A 16,137-nucleotide genomic window follows, 5' to 3' on the forward strand; every position below is an offset into this window, starting at 1 on the left:
ACTCGGGGCATCCAATGGAGGTGGTGGGCTCCTCCCCAGCAAGATGGCTTCAAGGGCCTCCTGGGGAGCTCCGTAAAGGGGCCAGTGTCCCCAGTGGTTGCAGTCCCTCAGGTCTGCTGAGTGGGATGGCTCCTCAGTCAGTTCACATGTGAGTGGCACTCTGTAGGATTGTGGTGGTGCTGTTTGTACTGTTTTGTAACCTGTGTTTCCCACATCACAATACGTCAGGGTCACTTCCAGCCATGTCAGTCAATTGACGGTGAATTATTTTACGTATCTTTGCTATCCCAATGCCTGTGGTGATAATGCTGAATGTAGAACACCATCATCATAACAACGCTTAGGAAGCACAAGCCTTGTCTTCCTGCTTCCTCCCCCATGTGACAACCCTATAAAGTACTGTTTGTAGCTTCTAGATCTTTCTGCTTCTCTCTCTATATGCGAACATTTTCTTCTTTTCTCTTTTGTTTTTGAGTACTGTGTCTCCCAGGTTGATCTCAGACCCCTGGGTTCATATGATCCTCCTGCCTCAGCTACCCTTTACCAAGTGCTCGAACCACAGGTGTGTGCCACCATATACATTTTTCATCGCAGTGTTTAACATTTGTACTATGTGAGTGAGCATGCTGCAAGTGACTTACTGAGGCCCCCGTGGGTGCCTCAGTTTACGTTGCTTCAGGGCTACTTCTCTCTAAGACCTGCCTTTGGCTTTGATCAGTGTGGATACCAGGCTATGGAACACTGATTAGAGCAAAGGTCTCTGATTTCCCCCTGCACTTGCCCCAGGCTTCTTGCAGGAAACACATTGGTGCTTTGAACCAGCCTCTTCCAGAGGCCTCTGCCTCTGACAGCATTCCCACATACCTGCAGCAGATGTTTGGGGGACTGGAGCTGGGCCATACTGGAGTCACCCCAGTGTTACTATGGCTTAATGGATAGATGAAGGATGGGGCCCATCTGGATTGCTGTAGTTAGGACCGGCCCTAACCAGCCCATTTGCTCAACTGAGGTCAGGTTCTCCAACAAGAGATTTTCCTATCCACAATTTTTCTTCTCCTTACTTCTTAGAAACTCTGAAAGCCAAAATTACAGAGCTGCAAGGGTCTCGGAGGTGGAGGCTCTGTGTTGGGAGCAAATGAATATTTCATCGGACATCCTCTCTGGGCAGACACTTCACCTGCTCTCAGTGCACAGCTTTCAGAGCTCTGTGATGTTAGTGACACCGTCCATGAAAAACATGACCCCTGGCCCGGGATGTAGTTCAGTTGTTGGGGTGCTTGCCTAGCATGCACAAAGCGCCGGGTTCCATCCCCAGCACCACATACACCAGGTGTGGTGGCCCATATCTGCAATCTCAGAGGTGAAGGCAGGGGGATTGGAAATGGAAGGTCATTTTCAGCTATGCGGTTTGAGGTCAGCCTGGGCTACCTGACATACTATCTCAAAAAAAAAAAAGGGGTGGGGGGTGGGGTGAGGGGGTGGGATGCAGGCTGTGGCTTTCACTGGGTTTTGCCGACTATGGCTTTTAGGCCTTGGAGCCATCCCTGCTGACTCCTGTTGCTATATGTGAGCCCTGCAGTCTCCTTGCCGCCTGTCCCTGAGGAAATCACCTCCCCTCCTAGGGCACAAGGTGTTGGGCAGCAGATGCTGCTGGGTGTCCTTAGGCCAGTTTTGACACCCTAAGGCGTGCTGTCTAGATGACATAGTCACATCCCGGAGACGCATGGATGACTCTCGAGGACCCAGTGCCCCAGTCCGCTTGTGGTTTTACATCTTGTGTTTGAGAAAAGTTGTTTTTGTTTTCCCCAAGTGGGCAGGAATGAGGTCCAACCCACCAAAGATAACCCCATTCCCTGGATGTTTATGTCATGGAGGTTTTGAAGATGGAGCTACAATTTGGTGCCTGGGCGTCAGGGACCCCCTATAGTTCTTAGAGACTGGGAGAGAGCATCAGACACAGAGTGGGCAGGCATGTGGAGAGTGAGGTGGGGAGTAGCCGGGCTGGCTGAGTGTGCCCTGATTTGCAAAGAAATGGAAAGATGGAGATAATTGCTTTGTGAGAAATAGGATGGTCTAAGAACACAGATAAGTTTTCTGCCTTCATCTACACAGGGCTGGGGGCCATGGATATGAGGCTGCCTGTTTGGGAGTGGGGAACACAGAGTGGGGGGCAGGCAGAACCCAGAGCTGTTGGAATGGGGCAGGAGGCCAGCACTTGATTAGTCTGGAGATGTCTCTCTGGCCCCATGGGTATGCTATGTTCTCTTTCCAGCCTGCCTGAGGTCAGGGCTACTTGCTGTCGGCAGGGCAGGGGATGGAGGGGACAGGGCAGTCTTTCGATCCTGATGAATGGTCGTTGGCAGCCTCCTTAACGTCATTCTTGAGATTTGCAGCGTGAAGCTTCCTGGGCAAGGGGAAAGCAGAATTTATCAGGGTGGTGGAGCCCAGCTTCAGAGGAAGACATTTAACATGTCTGGGGAGGGGACTGCAAGACCTTCTGATTTATCCTGAGGGGCAGACACCTAACAGGGCTGCCACATTGGCACTGGAACCCTGCACTCCTGTGGTCAAGGGAACACTCTTATTCTTTCAGAGACTAGGAGATGTGGATTTATTTGGAAAGTTTTGGTTTTATTTATTTATTTTGGTATAGGGAGATTAGAAAGTGATCAACATAAAGCCAGCCCCTGGTGGGATTACTAGGGGGCAGGAGGCTTCGTCAGGGCAAAGACAGAGCCTCTTAGTGTTGGTCTGAGGAGGCTGATGGTGGCCCCTCTTTCATCTCTCATCTCCTGTCCATCAGACCCCAGTGAGTCTGGAAAACAGGAGTCTGGGGATGACGAACCAGCTGAGAGCAGGGGCAGGGGAGGGGAGAAGGGTGCCTAGCCTGGGCAGGGAAGGGGAGAAGGGTGCCTAGCCTGGACAGTAACCTTGCTGTTGGCCTCCTGTGTGCAAACTTGGCTTTTCTGTTTTATTCAGAAAGTAGCAGAAGTGTGTGTATGCCCTATAAATAGAAGATAGAGGTCTCTCTGCACCCACACGCTGGGAGGGATGTGAGGTGTGTGCACAATCAGTCCCAGCTTCTGCTGCTCCCAGCCCTGAAAGTGCCTTTTCATGGGCCGCTCAGGATATTCTTCGTCCTCATTTGCAGTGTGAGCTATTGACCAGCTTTCAATGCCTGCCTTGTGTTACCTCCCCGGGCAGACCAGTGCCAGTGCTGATGGGGAGGTCCAGACAGAGGGCTCTGAATCACGCTCAGGATGTCCCGGGCGCCTCCTATAACCGATGCCAACAGACTGGTGTTCCTGTGTTGCAGTTCACACAGTCGCGTGTGCTGTGTGCTCCTCATCGAATGACATGGCATGCGTGGTGTTTTCTGTCAGGCGAGACAGGTGGATGTTCTTAAGGTTTGGGGTGAGTGGAGGCTGGCCGTAGAATCGGCTAGGTGGTTGACAAAGATGACCCGAGAATCCCTCTCAATGCAGGCAGCGCTCTGGTGCTGGGAACATAGTCGTGAAGGCAGCAGATGGAAACTCCTGCCCCTGGGTGTTCTGCTGGTGTGGGGCAAGGGCAAGGGTATACGAAAAGGTAAATAAGACCAGTTTTTAAGGTCAGAGAGAATTCAGAGGCTGTGTCTGGGTGGTAGTTACAGAAGAGCAGCTTTGGAGAGGTGACATCTGTAGGGACCCCAAATGCATGGGTCTGTGCTTTCCTGGTCCCATCCAGGACCCAGGACAAGCATTGTTAGTCTTCATGCACCATGTTCTAACATTTAATTGTCAACTTGATAAAGTCTAGAATTACTTTAAAAAAGGAGTAGTGAACTGAGTAGTTGTGTTTATCAGTTCATCTACTGGGGACCCTCGTTGTTAATGAATACGGAACTCAGTCCACTGTGGGAGGCACCATTCCCTCAGTAGGCAGTCCTGGTCTGTATATGGAAGCTGGCTGAGCATGAGCCTGAGTAAGTCAGCAAGCAGCGTGCCTTCAGGAACATATCCTCCTTTGGTTCCTGCCCTGACTTCCCTCAACGAAATGTGTGCAAAATAAACCCCTTTCTCCAAGGCGCTTTTGGTCAGTGTTTTATCACAGTGACAGAAAGCTAACTAGGACCTATGCTTTCCCTGTTCCTCTGCATGCATTCCAAGCAGTCATTCCACTCCGTTCCCTTTGGTGCGGTAGAAGAACCTTTCCAAGGTCCATAAAACAGGGCTGGTCAGTAGCTCAGTTGGTAGGGTGTCTGCCCAGCATACCAAAGACCCTGGGTTCCATTCCAGTCACTACCTAAACCAAGTAGTCCCAGTCACTGTGGAATAGAAGCAGGAGGATCAGGAGTTTGGGCTCCATAAAATGGTATCTGACTGTTGCCACCCTGATGCCAGTGCAAACTGGTTGAGAAGGAAGAACTCACTAGAGAGACCTGGAGAGGAGGAGGTTCTAGGTCCACAGCTCTGGCTTCAGTGCATAAGTTTTAGCACCTTCAGGAAAAGGCAGGTAGGAGAGGGGAAACGGACTCTAGGAGTTTTGCACAGATGGACTTTGTGACAACAGGTCTCCTGGCCATCTGTCTATCTGCTCTCTGTCCCAGTTTATGCACGTTGTCTACGGGAGCCCCTGGTGCCTGGCCAGGTGTGGGATGTCATCAAGAGGACAGGCTGGACTCCCCAGGGGCTGGCCTGAGTCAAGCTAAAGATGGAACAGAGGTGTCCCGAGGATGCCAGCATTGCCAAAGCTGGCTCAGTCTGCATGGCCAGCCCAGGCCAGAGCAGGACTCCTTGGGTAGGGAGGAGGGGTTCCTTTGCTACAAGGTCAATGTCTTGGTCTCGTTCTCTCTGTGTTTCTGTCTCTGTCTCTGTCTCTCTCTGAAAGCTTCATGTATTTTTGGCTGACCTTGAACTCACTATGTTGTTGAGGATGACCTTGAACTTCTGATCTTCTGCCTCTACTTCCTGAATGCTGGGATTAGCACCTCCAAGGTCAGTCTATGCAGTGCTAGGAATGAGCCTAGTACTTGATACTGACTCTGGTGCTTGATACTGAGCCTAGTACTTGATACTGACTCTGGTGCTTGATACTGAGCCTAGTACTTGATACTGACTCTGGTGCTTGATACTGAGCCTGGTGCTTGATACTGAGCCTGGTGCTTGATACTGAGTCTAGTACTTGATACTGAGCCTGGTGCTTGATATTGAGCCTGGTGCTTGATACTGAGCCTGGTGCTTGATACTGAGCCTGGTGCTTGATACTGAGCCTGGTGCTTGATAAGGAGGCACTCCACAGACTGAGCCACACCCCCTGCCCAAGGTCAGTGTCTCTTAAGCTACCTGGTGGCAACCTAGAAGGCCCTGAAGAGTCAGAATAAACCGATACAAATGCCAAAGATACAAACTGGATGATTCAGGCCTCCTGGTCGACTTGACCTTGAACAAGAGAAGCAAAGTCTCCCACACTGGGGTCATGAGGAGCTCTGCTCACCTAGCTGGCTGTGCCACTGGAGAGATCTCTCCTTAGGTCTTTTCAGAGCCTGGGGTTTGTGCTGATATACCATGCGCCATGGCTATTGCAGGTAAAGGCTCAGGAGGCAGCTGAGATTATCCACTCCTGAGAGCCTTTACCTGAGACGTTTCTGTCATGTTCTCACGGTAACCTAGTATCCCACACAAGCTGTAAACCACCCTCCAGCATTTCCATTTGGCCACGGCACAAGCTTCTCCCACCTGGCTCCCCCACCGCCACCTGCCGCATCTGGCCTCCACACCCCAGTGTGTGCATCTGCCTCCACTCTTCCATGCTCTATCCATCCCACATCTGGTTTACTCCACCTGGGCTTCCCCAGGTCCCTCCCTTGCTGCTCTTGATCTTGTTCTGTGGGCCTCGGCCATCTCATGAGGTTTCTTTGGGTTTTCAGGCATAGGTAGGTGCTACAGGGGCCCCCTTTAACTGAAGTCACGGCAGGGGCATGCACTGATTTGACCCTGCTGGCAGGTGTGAGTCACACCCCCTGGTTCCCTCTCTGCCCCTCCGTTCATCAGCTACAATGCCTCCCACACTCCGAAGCAGGAGGAAGCTCCCTAACTCTGGAACCCGGCTCCTCTCTCTGCCTCTTAGCATGCAGGCAGAAGGGACAGGGGGAAGAAGCCAGCTGACTTATTTACATGTCTCTCCCTCTGAAATGATCCTGGGGCATTTTCTTATTTAATTATTAATGCCCGATGGTGCCTGATACGTTAACCTCTGTCACTCCAAATGGAGTCATCTCATAACCACGGTGGCAGGATTGATTTTCCCTTTGTCGTCTCATAATAAGCGTATGTGTTTGGTTCGTGTGCTCTCCGAGAGCCCCCCAGGAAGTCCCACTGAAGTGACTGGGGAGGAGTTGCCTTCACAGTGACAGGTTTGTTGTTGTTTTTTTTTTTCTGGCTGCTTTTCTGTCTTTTCAACTGACATGTCAGAGACAAGGCGATACAGTTGTTTGAGAGTCAGTTCCCGAAATGGAGGTGTAGGGCTCTCTATCCCACCACTGATTGCTTATAACATGTCAGAAAGATAAAGGAAGCATGCTGGGAAGATGGCAGGGTAGGCTGGGTGACCACACTTGAGCATGGGGCCTCTGCTGTCACTGTCTGGGGGCCAAAAGGGACGTTGTCAATGGTCCTGACCTCTGCCAAGCTCTGATGGGTAGTAGATGGTGCTTGACTGGCTAGAATTGAAGATACAGAGCAGGCTGAGGGGGAGATGGAGCAGGAGCCTTCGCCTGATAGAAAGGAGGGAGAGAGAGAGAGAGAGAGAGAGAGAGAGAGAGAGAGAGAGAGAGAGACTGCCTGTCTGCCTGTCTGCCTGTCTGTCTGTACAGGTTCACCTGTTCATATGTGCACAGAGGCCAGAGGAGGACCTCAGACATCATGCTCTATGACTCTCCACCTTATTCCCTTGATTCAGGGTCTCTCACTGAACCCAGAGCTAGACTGGCAGCCAACAAGCCTGGGTGATCTTCCTGTCTCCACCCCTCACAGCGTGGAGGGGGGTTACCGGTGCTTACAGTCACACCCAGTGCTGGGATCCAAACTTAGGTCCTCATGCTATGCACCAAGCATGCTTACTCGCTAAGAGATCTCTGCAGCTTCCTGATTGGTTGATTGACTGACTGGTGATTGATTTTAGGGCTAGCAATGGAACTCAGGGCCTCGTGCACACTATACACCTGCTGCTCTACTGAGCCACGCCCACAGCCCAGGATACAGACTTGGCCAGGTTCCAGGAAAAGAATCTGAGTCTTAGGGAGTCTGAGAGGCATCATCATTTCCCCCCTAATTTTGGACATCCTTCTCTCCCTACTCCCACAGGAACTGGACATGGCCCTGGATAAAGACTTGATGTTCTAGGTCTCAGACTGTCCGTCTATATACCATCTTTCCCACTCCATCCACCTCCTCTTCCATTGTGCTCATCCAGACAACCATCACCTTCTCTGCCATGCTCCAGCCTCCACTGACCCCTGCCTGTAAGAGTCAGCTAAACTGAGCCATTCAGACCCGACTCAGAACGAAAAGCTTTAGTGAAGACTTTGTTGTTGTTGCATTTTCCAAGACAGGGTTTGTCTGTGTAGCCCCAGCAGTCCAGAAACTTGCTCTGTAGACCAGGCTGGCCTAAACTCAGAGATCCACTTCACTCTGCCTCCCAAGTTAATTCCACCTGACTCTGGGATTAAAGGCATGCGCCACCATGCCCAGCTTAGTGAAGACTTCTTAAGAGCTTCCGCATGATGGCTATGATCCAAGTAACCACCCTTCCACTCACGGTGGTTCCACAGGAGCTAGAGGACCCATCTCTTCTTGTCTGGTGGCCCACTCCTCTGATATCCAAAGCCTACTAAATTTGAAGATGCCATCTCAGGTCCTTTGGAGGAGGATGCTGAAGATAACGGACCTGCCCAAGCATATATCAGGGCCACGCAGGAAACAGGGACAAGACACTCCACAGTGGGCATTCAAGACTCCGCCTACCTTCCTGAGTTCTGTGTGTATCACTCATTCCTCCCAGAGATACCTCCATGGAAAGAGAGGTTCATGTTCCTCCTGACTCTCCAACTCTCCCCAGCATTAGCTGACATGTTCTGAATCTACTTGAATCTCCTAGTGGAGAACGGAGTGGTAGGATGGCTGGCTGGCACTGGCAGCAGCCCTCAAGACATGCTGTGTGGACTCCAGGTTGTTTGTGTGTGGTGGTTGCTAAGTTCGGCTGCTAAACTGGGGAAGGAAGAGGGTGGGCCTAGGAGAGTGGCTGTACTTCCTGGACCCTGCCCATTCAGAGAGGAGCCACAGAGTCACCCCTCCCTCCTCCAAGGGATCTGCCAATGCCCTTGATCTCTGGCTAAATCTGCACTTAGCTGGGTGATTTCCAAAATGAATGTAGACAGTACAACTCATTAGTCATTAATTTAGACCCCGTGGTCACACAGAATTTGTGATGATTTGCTTGTCGTGGAGGGAGCTTCTTAAGAAAGAATTGAACTAGAAATGACTGAGGTGGGAACAGAGCAGTTTAGCTTCTAGGAGAAAAGGGCTGCGTGAAGTACTGCATCTGGAGATGTGTGTAAATATATGCCTCTCTTGTCTGTCCTCCAAGGAGGATAAATGGTCCTCATCTAAAAACTTAGGGCCCGTGGGCTAGCTACCCAACCATTTCAAATCTGGGGACTGATTTCCAATGTCAAAATGTTTTCTAGAACATCCTCAGCCCTGCTTAATGGAAATTGTATTTCTTCTAGTGTCAGTGGTTGAAAAGAAAAGCTGCCCTGGATTCATTAAAACCTTTAAATAAGTCACAGTAGCACCTCTTCCACGCGTCATGGTGTTGGGTCAGCTCACAAAGGACACTGGGACTCATGGGGGCCAGCTCCACTGGATGTGTCCTCGCTGCCCTGTGTCCCCAAGTTCAGTGGCCTATCAGGTGGGGACACTCAGACTAGAAGGCATTCTCTAAAGCTGTAGTGTAGGGTCATAAGGTCTTGGAGAGTAAGGACAGGGCCACTCAGGCGCCCCCCCCCCCCCCCCCCCCCCCCCCCCCGCCTCCCTGCATGGCGCACTCTCCACCCTCCTTAAGCAGCTCTGTGTTGGGGATCTCTCATTTAGGAAACAAGGTAGTTGGTACTGTGTGCTAAATACTCGCCGTTCAATGGTACTTCAGGGGCCTTGATAACCTGGCGCGCTGCTTCCTGAAAGCCCTGTTGTGTGACTGTCTCAGCCCCTCATCTCCCAGTGGGAGGGATGATTTGGTGACACCAAGGGACTGGTGTCCTGTAGGAGGAAAGAGAAGCAGAGGCCCAGTGTTCCAGGTGGCTGGCACCCAGCAGGCTCGGAAGTGCTGTCTCAGTTCGCTTCACCTGGGCCACACAGTTACTTCACTTCTCTTTCTTGGCATAGGAGGAGTAAGAGGTGATGGGATGACCCAGCTTTGCCAGAGATGATGAGGAGGGACAGGGAAGACTCTACAATGGCCAGATCTGAGTTTCTGTATCAAGGATAGACTTGGAGGCTGGGGGCTGGGGTGGTGCTCTGAATGCTGAGAAAACTTTAGCCAATGGATTGCGTGTGGGCCTCCTGCTGGGGAGAGCTCAGACCTGTGACTCAGACTCCCCCTCTTCAGTTACTCAGAACTGCTGCCGTGTTAGTCAACGATGTGAAACATCCAGTGTTCATTACTGTGCGGCAGCTGTGGGAAACCCAGGCTGTTTAGTATCTGTACATCCGTTTTGAGGGAGGACCAAGTCTTAGTACCCAACAGATGCCGTGACATAGTCTGAGTAAGTTGCTTTCTTCTCTGTTCTCCACACAGGGGCCTGATGGCGCTGTCCACAGTGGGCCTCCTTGTTGGCTCCCTTCTGCAAGCTGCCCTCACTCTGAACCCTGAGGACCCCAATGTGTGTAGCCACTGGGAGAGGTAAGGTGGCATTCCCTGGAGGGCTCACTCTGGGTGTGGCACTACAGAGAAATACCAGAGTCAGGAGAGGCAGCGGGTGGCTGTGAAAGGCCTGATGCCCAACACGGAGGTGAGACAGGGCAGGGAAGCTCAAACTGAAGGACAGGGTAAAGCAATGTGGATTTCTGGAACCCAGGACCATGAAACGACAAGGTGATGTCATGTTAACAGCAGGTGACAACATCCCACTGAGCTGTCCCACCTCTTCCTCCTTTGTGTCCCCACCCTGTAGTAGAAGAGATTGTTCTCATTGCTATGACAAATCTCTAACAAGTAGGACTTGAGAAAGGCAGGGATATTCTGACTCCCAGATTGAGGGTCCAGTGCATCACGCAGGGAAAGTGCAGCTGCCGGAGTGTGAGGCAGCGGCTCACACTTAGGAAGCGGAGAGATAAACGTGTGTACTCACCTCCCTTTCTCCTTTCTATTCAGTCCAGGACCCTGGCCCATGGAATGAAGTCGCCCACCTATAGGCAGACTCTTCCAATCTCAGTCAACCCCGTCTGGAAATCCCCCACAGACAGAGGTTTACCTTCTAGGTGGCTCCCAGTCAAGTTGACCATCAGTATCAGCTATCACACAGCCGTTTACAGATGAAGGAGTAGAGGCCTGAGGAGTTCTATCCCTGTCTACAGCCAGAGTGGCGGCAAGAGTGAGGAGGGATGGATTGTGGTCCTTGATGTCTTATCTGGGACTCTGGGATGTCTGTCATAGTCTCCTAGGACTGGCAGCAATGGCAGAGTAGAGCAGTGGTCAGGGCCTGCCGTGGGGTGATGGGCAGGATCAGGGCAGAAGGCTAGCTCAGACAGGGTGGTGTGGCCACAGCAGAGGAGCCTGGCGCATGTAGGCTGCCACAGCGAGTCCTAGAGTCTAGGCTAGGTCCCTGCAGATGGTCTGACTTTGAAGCACAAGGTTAGAGTATTGATTTTGGTGAGCAGAAAGACAGTGACCAGAGACCCAATCAGGAAAAACCGAATTAAACCCTGGAATTGATTGGCTTTGCTGACCAGGATGACTCTGCCACTTATACACTAATAAATCAAATGAGTAAAATTAAGATGGAGACCCGGTGGGGGAAATGGATGGTGGAGGAGGGAGAACACGGTGGGCCTGTGAGGTTGGATGGCCAGCCCCTGGGCAGAGAGGAACATCTCATCGAGGCAAGACCGTACACTGGGGTAGCCTAGACACTTGCAGGCCAAGAGGCCTGGATGGCGTAGAGAGACCATGCCTGCTCCGGTGTAGTGTCTGGCGACTGCATGTCCTCTGCAGAGTTGTGATGATATCAAGGCTAGAGCAAAGGGTATTTCTGTGCTGCCCTGGCAAGAATGTAAAAGTCTGTGAAGACTTCAGGGTGTCCCAGTCTGGATTTTCTACCTGCCAGCTATGCTCCTTGGGGGAGTCTCTGGATGACTGTGAGCCCTCAGCCAGCTCTGTCCAGAAAGGAAAATAAACATCCTCACCTCACAGGCTCGTGGGGGGGGGGGGGGGGCAAAGGAGCAAGTTTCATGAAAGTGCTTTGCAGTCGTCTTCGTATTGGCAACTCTGACTCAGGACGGGGTCATTATCACCTCGGGTGCGCAGTAGACTAGTAGGGATGCCTGAGTGCAGGCGTTGAAGCCCAGTCCAGAGACTCAGATTCAGTGTTCCGTCTTTCTTACTTTCCCTTTTCCTGGTTGGTGAATCTAAGCCTTTGTTTCCCAGTGTTCAGGGAACCTCACTGCTAGATAGAACTCCTCGTTAGCCTCTGAGTGGAGACCCCTTTCCCAGGTAAACCTGTCCATCATCCACCCAGGTTCCAGGGTTCCTGCTGCCTCTCTGGCCATCTGTGTCTTCTTCCAAGGCCGCAGTCTAGGGCTCTCGCTCTTACAGAGAGCCATCCCTTATGACAGGACCCATAACGAATCTCTCCAAACTTGAAAGAACCTCTGCTTGTCTTGCCTGCCCAGCGTGAACAAGGCTGGGATGTGAAAATGTTAAGGATGAGCTGACTCTGACGGCCGGCCGCAGCTCTCGGCTCAGGTCACAGCCTGCATGACAGAACAGGGAGCCACCCAGCAGTGAAACCAGGTTTTCCCCCTCTAGCCCTGGGAAGGAGGCGTCCAGGATACCTGTGTCCAGCAGGGTGCTTCCTCTTTCTCAGATCTAGCCAAGCTCTCCTGATACTGTGCTTAGATGTATCTACCCTGCCCCATTCCAGAAACACACCCTGGTCCTCAGAGAGTTCCTGGGAGTACTTTCCCAGCTGGATTAGGACCTCTGGAGGGCTCTTTGTTAATTATGTCCCTCTACCACAAAAACCAGGGTAACGCCCCTGCCCCCCTCCAAGTTGGTAAAGCCTGGTGCTACAAGATGGATTAGCCCCTCATTAGCATGTTGGCAAGTGAGCAGTGTTAAACTACCCAGCCGTGAAAGCAGTACACACAATGCAGGTTGGAGACTTGGCGCTGGTACAAGGCCCTCTTGCTGGACTTGCTCAGCCCTGGGGATCCTACAAGGCTAAGTCCAACCCCATGATGTCAACAGCCCCTACCTTGGGGGCTGGTTCCTTTGCCTCAGTCCGCACTGGAATGGCAAGCTGAACCCCTAAGTGCTCAACAAAGGTGGGGTGTCCATTTTGTAACAGGATTTGTGCCTTGGCCCCCAACATGGTAAGGAGGAAGAATCATTCCCTGCCCAGCACAGGAGGAAAACCATTGCCTGTCATACTGATGAGGGCTAGCATGTATTGAGCACTTGCCATGTATCCAGTAAGCATGTTGAGTGTTTTCTTTTCCATCCACCCTGAGAGGTGTACACTCCTGTCCCTGTCCTTCAGTTCTCACAGTAATCTAGGAAGTTCCTCATATTTGTCATAGATTTTCAAATGAGGACATGGAGGCTTATGGGAGTTCAATGACATGTTTAAGGACATGCTAGTGAGTGACAGGCTCCACACAGGCCTCCAGGCCCAGGCTCGGACTCATTCATTTGCCTTCCAAGAGACAGCCTTGCAAACAGCAGCACCATGCTGTGGAATTTTAGAAGACCTGTGGGAAACAGGGGTGGATGCTGATCTGCCTGTTTCCTAAGGCCTGATAGTGACCAGGGGTGTGAGCCATGTCCGCACGTACTTGTATGTCTGGGACACATCTCCCAGGTACCCACATCCAGAGACATCTTCTCCATCCTCAGTGTCAGAACTCCCCTCTTGCCTGGGTCTGAGCACTGCTGACCATTCCTGGCCTGCTTGCAGGACTCCAGACCTCTTGCCTTGAAGGCGTCAGGGAGCAGACTGTGGCCCCACTGCACCCAGCCCTCTTGCAAATGAAGCAACAGTTACCTCAGGCGAAACAGATGGGCTTTTACAGCCTGGGCCTGGCCATCTGGCCCAGGTCAGTGAGCCTTCTGGGGAAAACATGGAATACCAGTCTACATGACAATTAATTCCTGACACGCTCTCCAGCCTGCCCAAGAGGTGTGTGCCGCGCATCAGCAGTCAGGCGTCAGTAGTGCCACTTCATGTCACCTCGCCAGGGTGGCAAAGGAAAAGTCTGCTTTGGTGACGCCCAGAACAGGTTTCCTCTGGCTTCCACCTCCTGGTCTAGGTTACAGTTAATAGGCAGGATGACAAGGACTGCTTCCATTGGAAGGTCTGTAGACACACGCTCTATGGATTCCCAGCTACACTAGAGACGCAATAGACTAGAAGGTCGCTAGAAGAGCTAGGGGAAGCTGCTTAGACTGTGTGATGCTGTTTCCCCATTCTACTACCTGCTTTGTAAGAGTGACTGGGCAGAGTCTCTCGGTCAAGCTTGGCCTAGAAAGCATGAGGACCCAAGTTGGAGCTCCCAGAACCCACATTAGACAAACAAGCTGGACATGGTGATAGGTTCTTAGAGTCCCAGTGCTGGGGAGACAGAGACAAGTGGATCCCCGGGTCTCACTGTGGCCACCCTAGTCTATTCTGCAAGTTCCCAGCCAGTAAGAATCCTTGTCTCATAGAGCAAGATGGCAGGCATCTGAGGGACAACAGCCAAGGTTGTCCTCAGGCTTCCACACACATGCACACACACAAGTACACCTGAATACACGTGTACCCCTGTGCACAAACACACACGGAAGAATGGAATTAAAGGGCTTATTATAGGGCCCTCAATATTAGCGGCTGCTGATACTGGGACAGCTGGGCAAGCTGCCTCTCCCAGCCTCAGTTTCTTCATGTATGTAATGGGCCACTTATTCAGATTAGAGAACATCTCCCATACACACTCGTTAAAGACCATAAGGATCCAAACAAACATATCATCATTATTATTTAGAGAGAGGATCTTGTGTGTCATCCGGGATGCCCTTGAGCTCCTGGGCTCAATAAATCCCCTAACCTCTATGCCTGAGGCTATAAGGCACATACCAACATACCTGGATAATATAAAATATTTTTGACTTGTTGAATCTGCCTTTCCAAACTATACAGAATAAACCTAAACCTTCCTCTGCTTACTATCTGATAAGTGAAGTAGAATTTAAGAAAATGACTTGGGTCAAAAGTTAGTATGGTCTAGTTTTTTTCTCTTATTGTAGTAATGAAATATCCAGACAAAAGCAGCTATGGGAGCAAAGGTTTATGGTGGCTCACATCCACCATGGTGGTGAAGTCACAGCAGAAGTCGATCACATGCCATCCGTAGTCAGGAAGCAGAGGGCAATGACCACATGCTGCTGCTCAGCTCACTCTTTCCTTTCTATGCAGTTAGTTCAGGATCCCAGCCCAGGGAATGGTTCCACCCACAGTGGACCGCACTTCTCCCCTCAATTAACTTGATCTGTGTGCCCTGCGTGTGTGCTCAGCGGCACATCCTCTAGCTAATGTATAGATTCTGTCAAGTTGAGAACACTAACCGGCACAGATGTGGCCTAGGGTCACAGCTGAGATCCAGGGCAGGAGTCCGGGAGCTGGGAGGGGAGATCAGAGCTGGCTCCTGGTCCTGGGACTGTGGGCTGGGCAAGTCTGAGCAGGGAGGTGTGTCCTGGCATGGGCTTGGCCTTTGCTGACCACGGCTTCCATCTCTTGTCTGGCCCTCAGCTATGCCGTGACTGTGCAGGAGTCTTATGCACACCCCTTCGATCAAATCTACTACACACGATGCGCAGATATCCTGAACTGGTTCAAGTGCACCCGGCACCGGTAAGCACTCCCCAGAGGACAGCATGGGGCGGAGATGTCCGACTCTCTAGTTTGTTATTGAGAGACCATGAGGTGGGTGGGTGTGCACTGTCCATACTGCATTCCTGGAACTCTCCAAAGCTGGTGGTCTGAGGCACTGTTAGGGACTTTCTTTCTGGCTAGAAGTGATGGACTTCATAACCTGTGGGCAGGGAACCCAACATGAAAAGTTAGTGGATGAGCATCCCAACTTCCTCATCAAGAGGAGAGGGCACAACTCTGAGGCCTTTCTGGTCTGTACCCCATCGATCCTAGGACAGAGCCCCTGTTGTATACAGTAGTCCCCACTTAGTAACACACCCTGGACTGGCTGCTTGGTGTTCCCTTCCGACCTCTCTGAGTTTAGTCAGAGTTGCCTGCCTGTGGCCCTAGCCAGAGGCAGAGGTGGCAGTTGGCACTGGTCTTGCCCTGAACCCTGGTATTCTTGAGGCAACACCGAGTTTGTTCCGAAGTGTGGCTCCATTGTCTCAGGAGGCTACACAGCCTTCCATTACCCCGGGGCTGGGTGAATGAGCGGCTGCTTATTAAAATAGGCTCTGTTCCTGGAACGTGAATGATTTTGCTAAATTATTGAGTCTCCGTGGAGCTTTCCTGATGACCCAGAGTGTGCATGCTGACAGCGGCACCATCAGTCTGCAGGGGGTAGTAGCCTGGTCCAACATCTTCCCCAGAGCAGCCTGGCCCCGGGCCCCACCTCTCCTGATTCCTACACTGGGAGCATGCAAGGCTAGGGGAGCCCGGAGCAGCAGTGGCCTCTCTCCTGTGAGGTGTCGGTGGTGCAGGGTTTAACTCCCCAATGGGAGGCTTGGGACTCATCTCATGTGGCAGGGAGAATGGTCCAGTGACTTCTGTGTCAACTCAGAATGGAGATCATTCTTTATCACACACACACACACACACACACACACACGCACGCACGCACGCACGCACGCACGCACGCACGCACGCACACA

At 51.7% G+C, this 16,137-nt stretch overlaps 1 protein-coding gene across 25 annotated transcripts in view; it reads left to right on the forward strand.

The window, feature by feature from the left end:
- Positions 1–16,137, forward strand: part of Megf11 (multiple EGF like domains 11) — a 330,509-nt gene that overhangs the window by 101,627 nt on the left and 212,745 nt on the right. For 12 of the 25 annotated variants that reach the window (XR_008212813.1, XR_008212814.1, XM_052711823.1 and 9 more), the window contains exons 1-3: positions 3,370–3,392; positions 9,835–9,939; positions 15,044–15,145. Coding sequence is in view for 23 of the 25 variants with exons in the window: in XM_052711823.1 (XP_052567783.1) it covers positions 9,842–9,939; positions 15,044–15,145 (200 nt within the window). In the remaining 2 variants the exon portion in view is untranslated. Of the gene's footprint in view, positions 1–3,295; positions 3,393–9,834; positions 9,940–15,043; positions 15,146–16,137 lie in introns of those variants that run through there. The other 13 variants (XM_052711804.1, XM_052711815.1, XM_052711830.1 and 10 more) reach the window with 2 other exon arrangements.

Source organism: Peromyscus californicus, unplaced genomic scaffold, assembly GCF_007827085.1.
Source record: "Peromyscus californicus insignis strain IS unplaced genomic scaffold, ASM782708v3 Scaffold_11__1_contigs__length_118956290, whole genome shotgun sequence".
Lineage (NCBI taxonomy): Eukaryota > Metazoa > Chordata > Mammalia > Rodentia > Cricetidae > Peromyscus > Peromyscus californicus.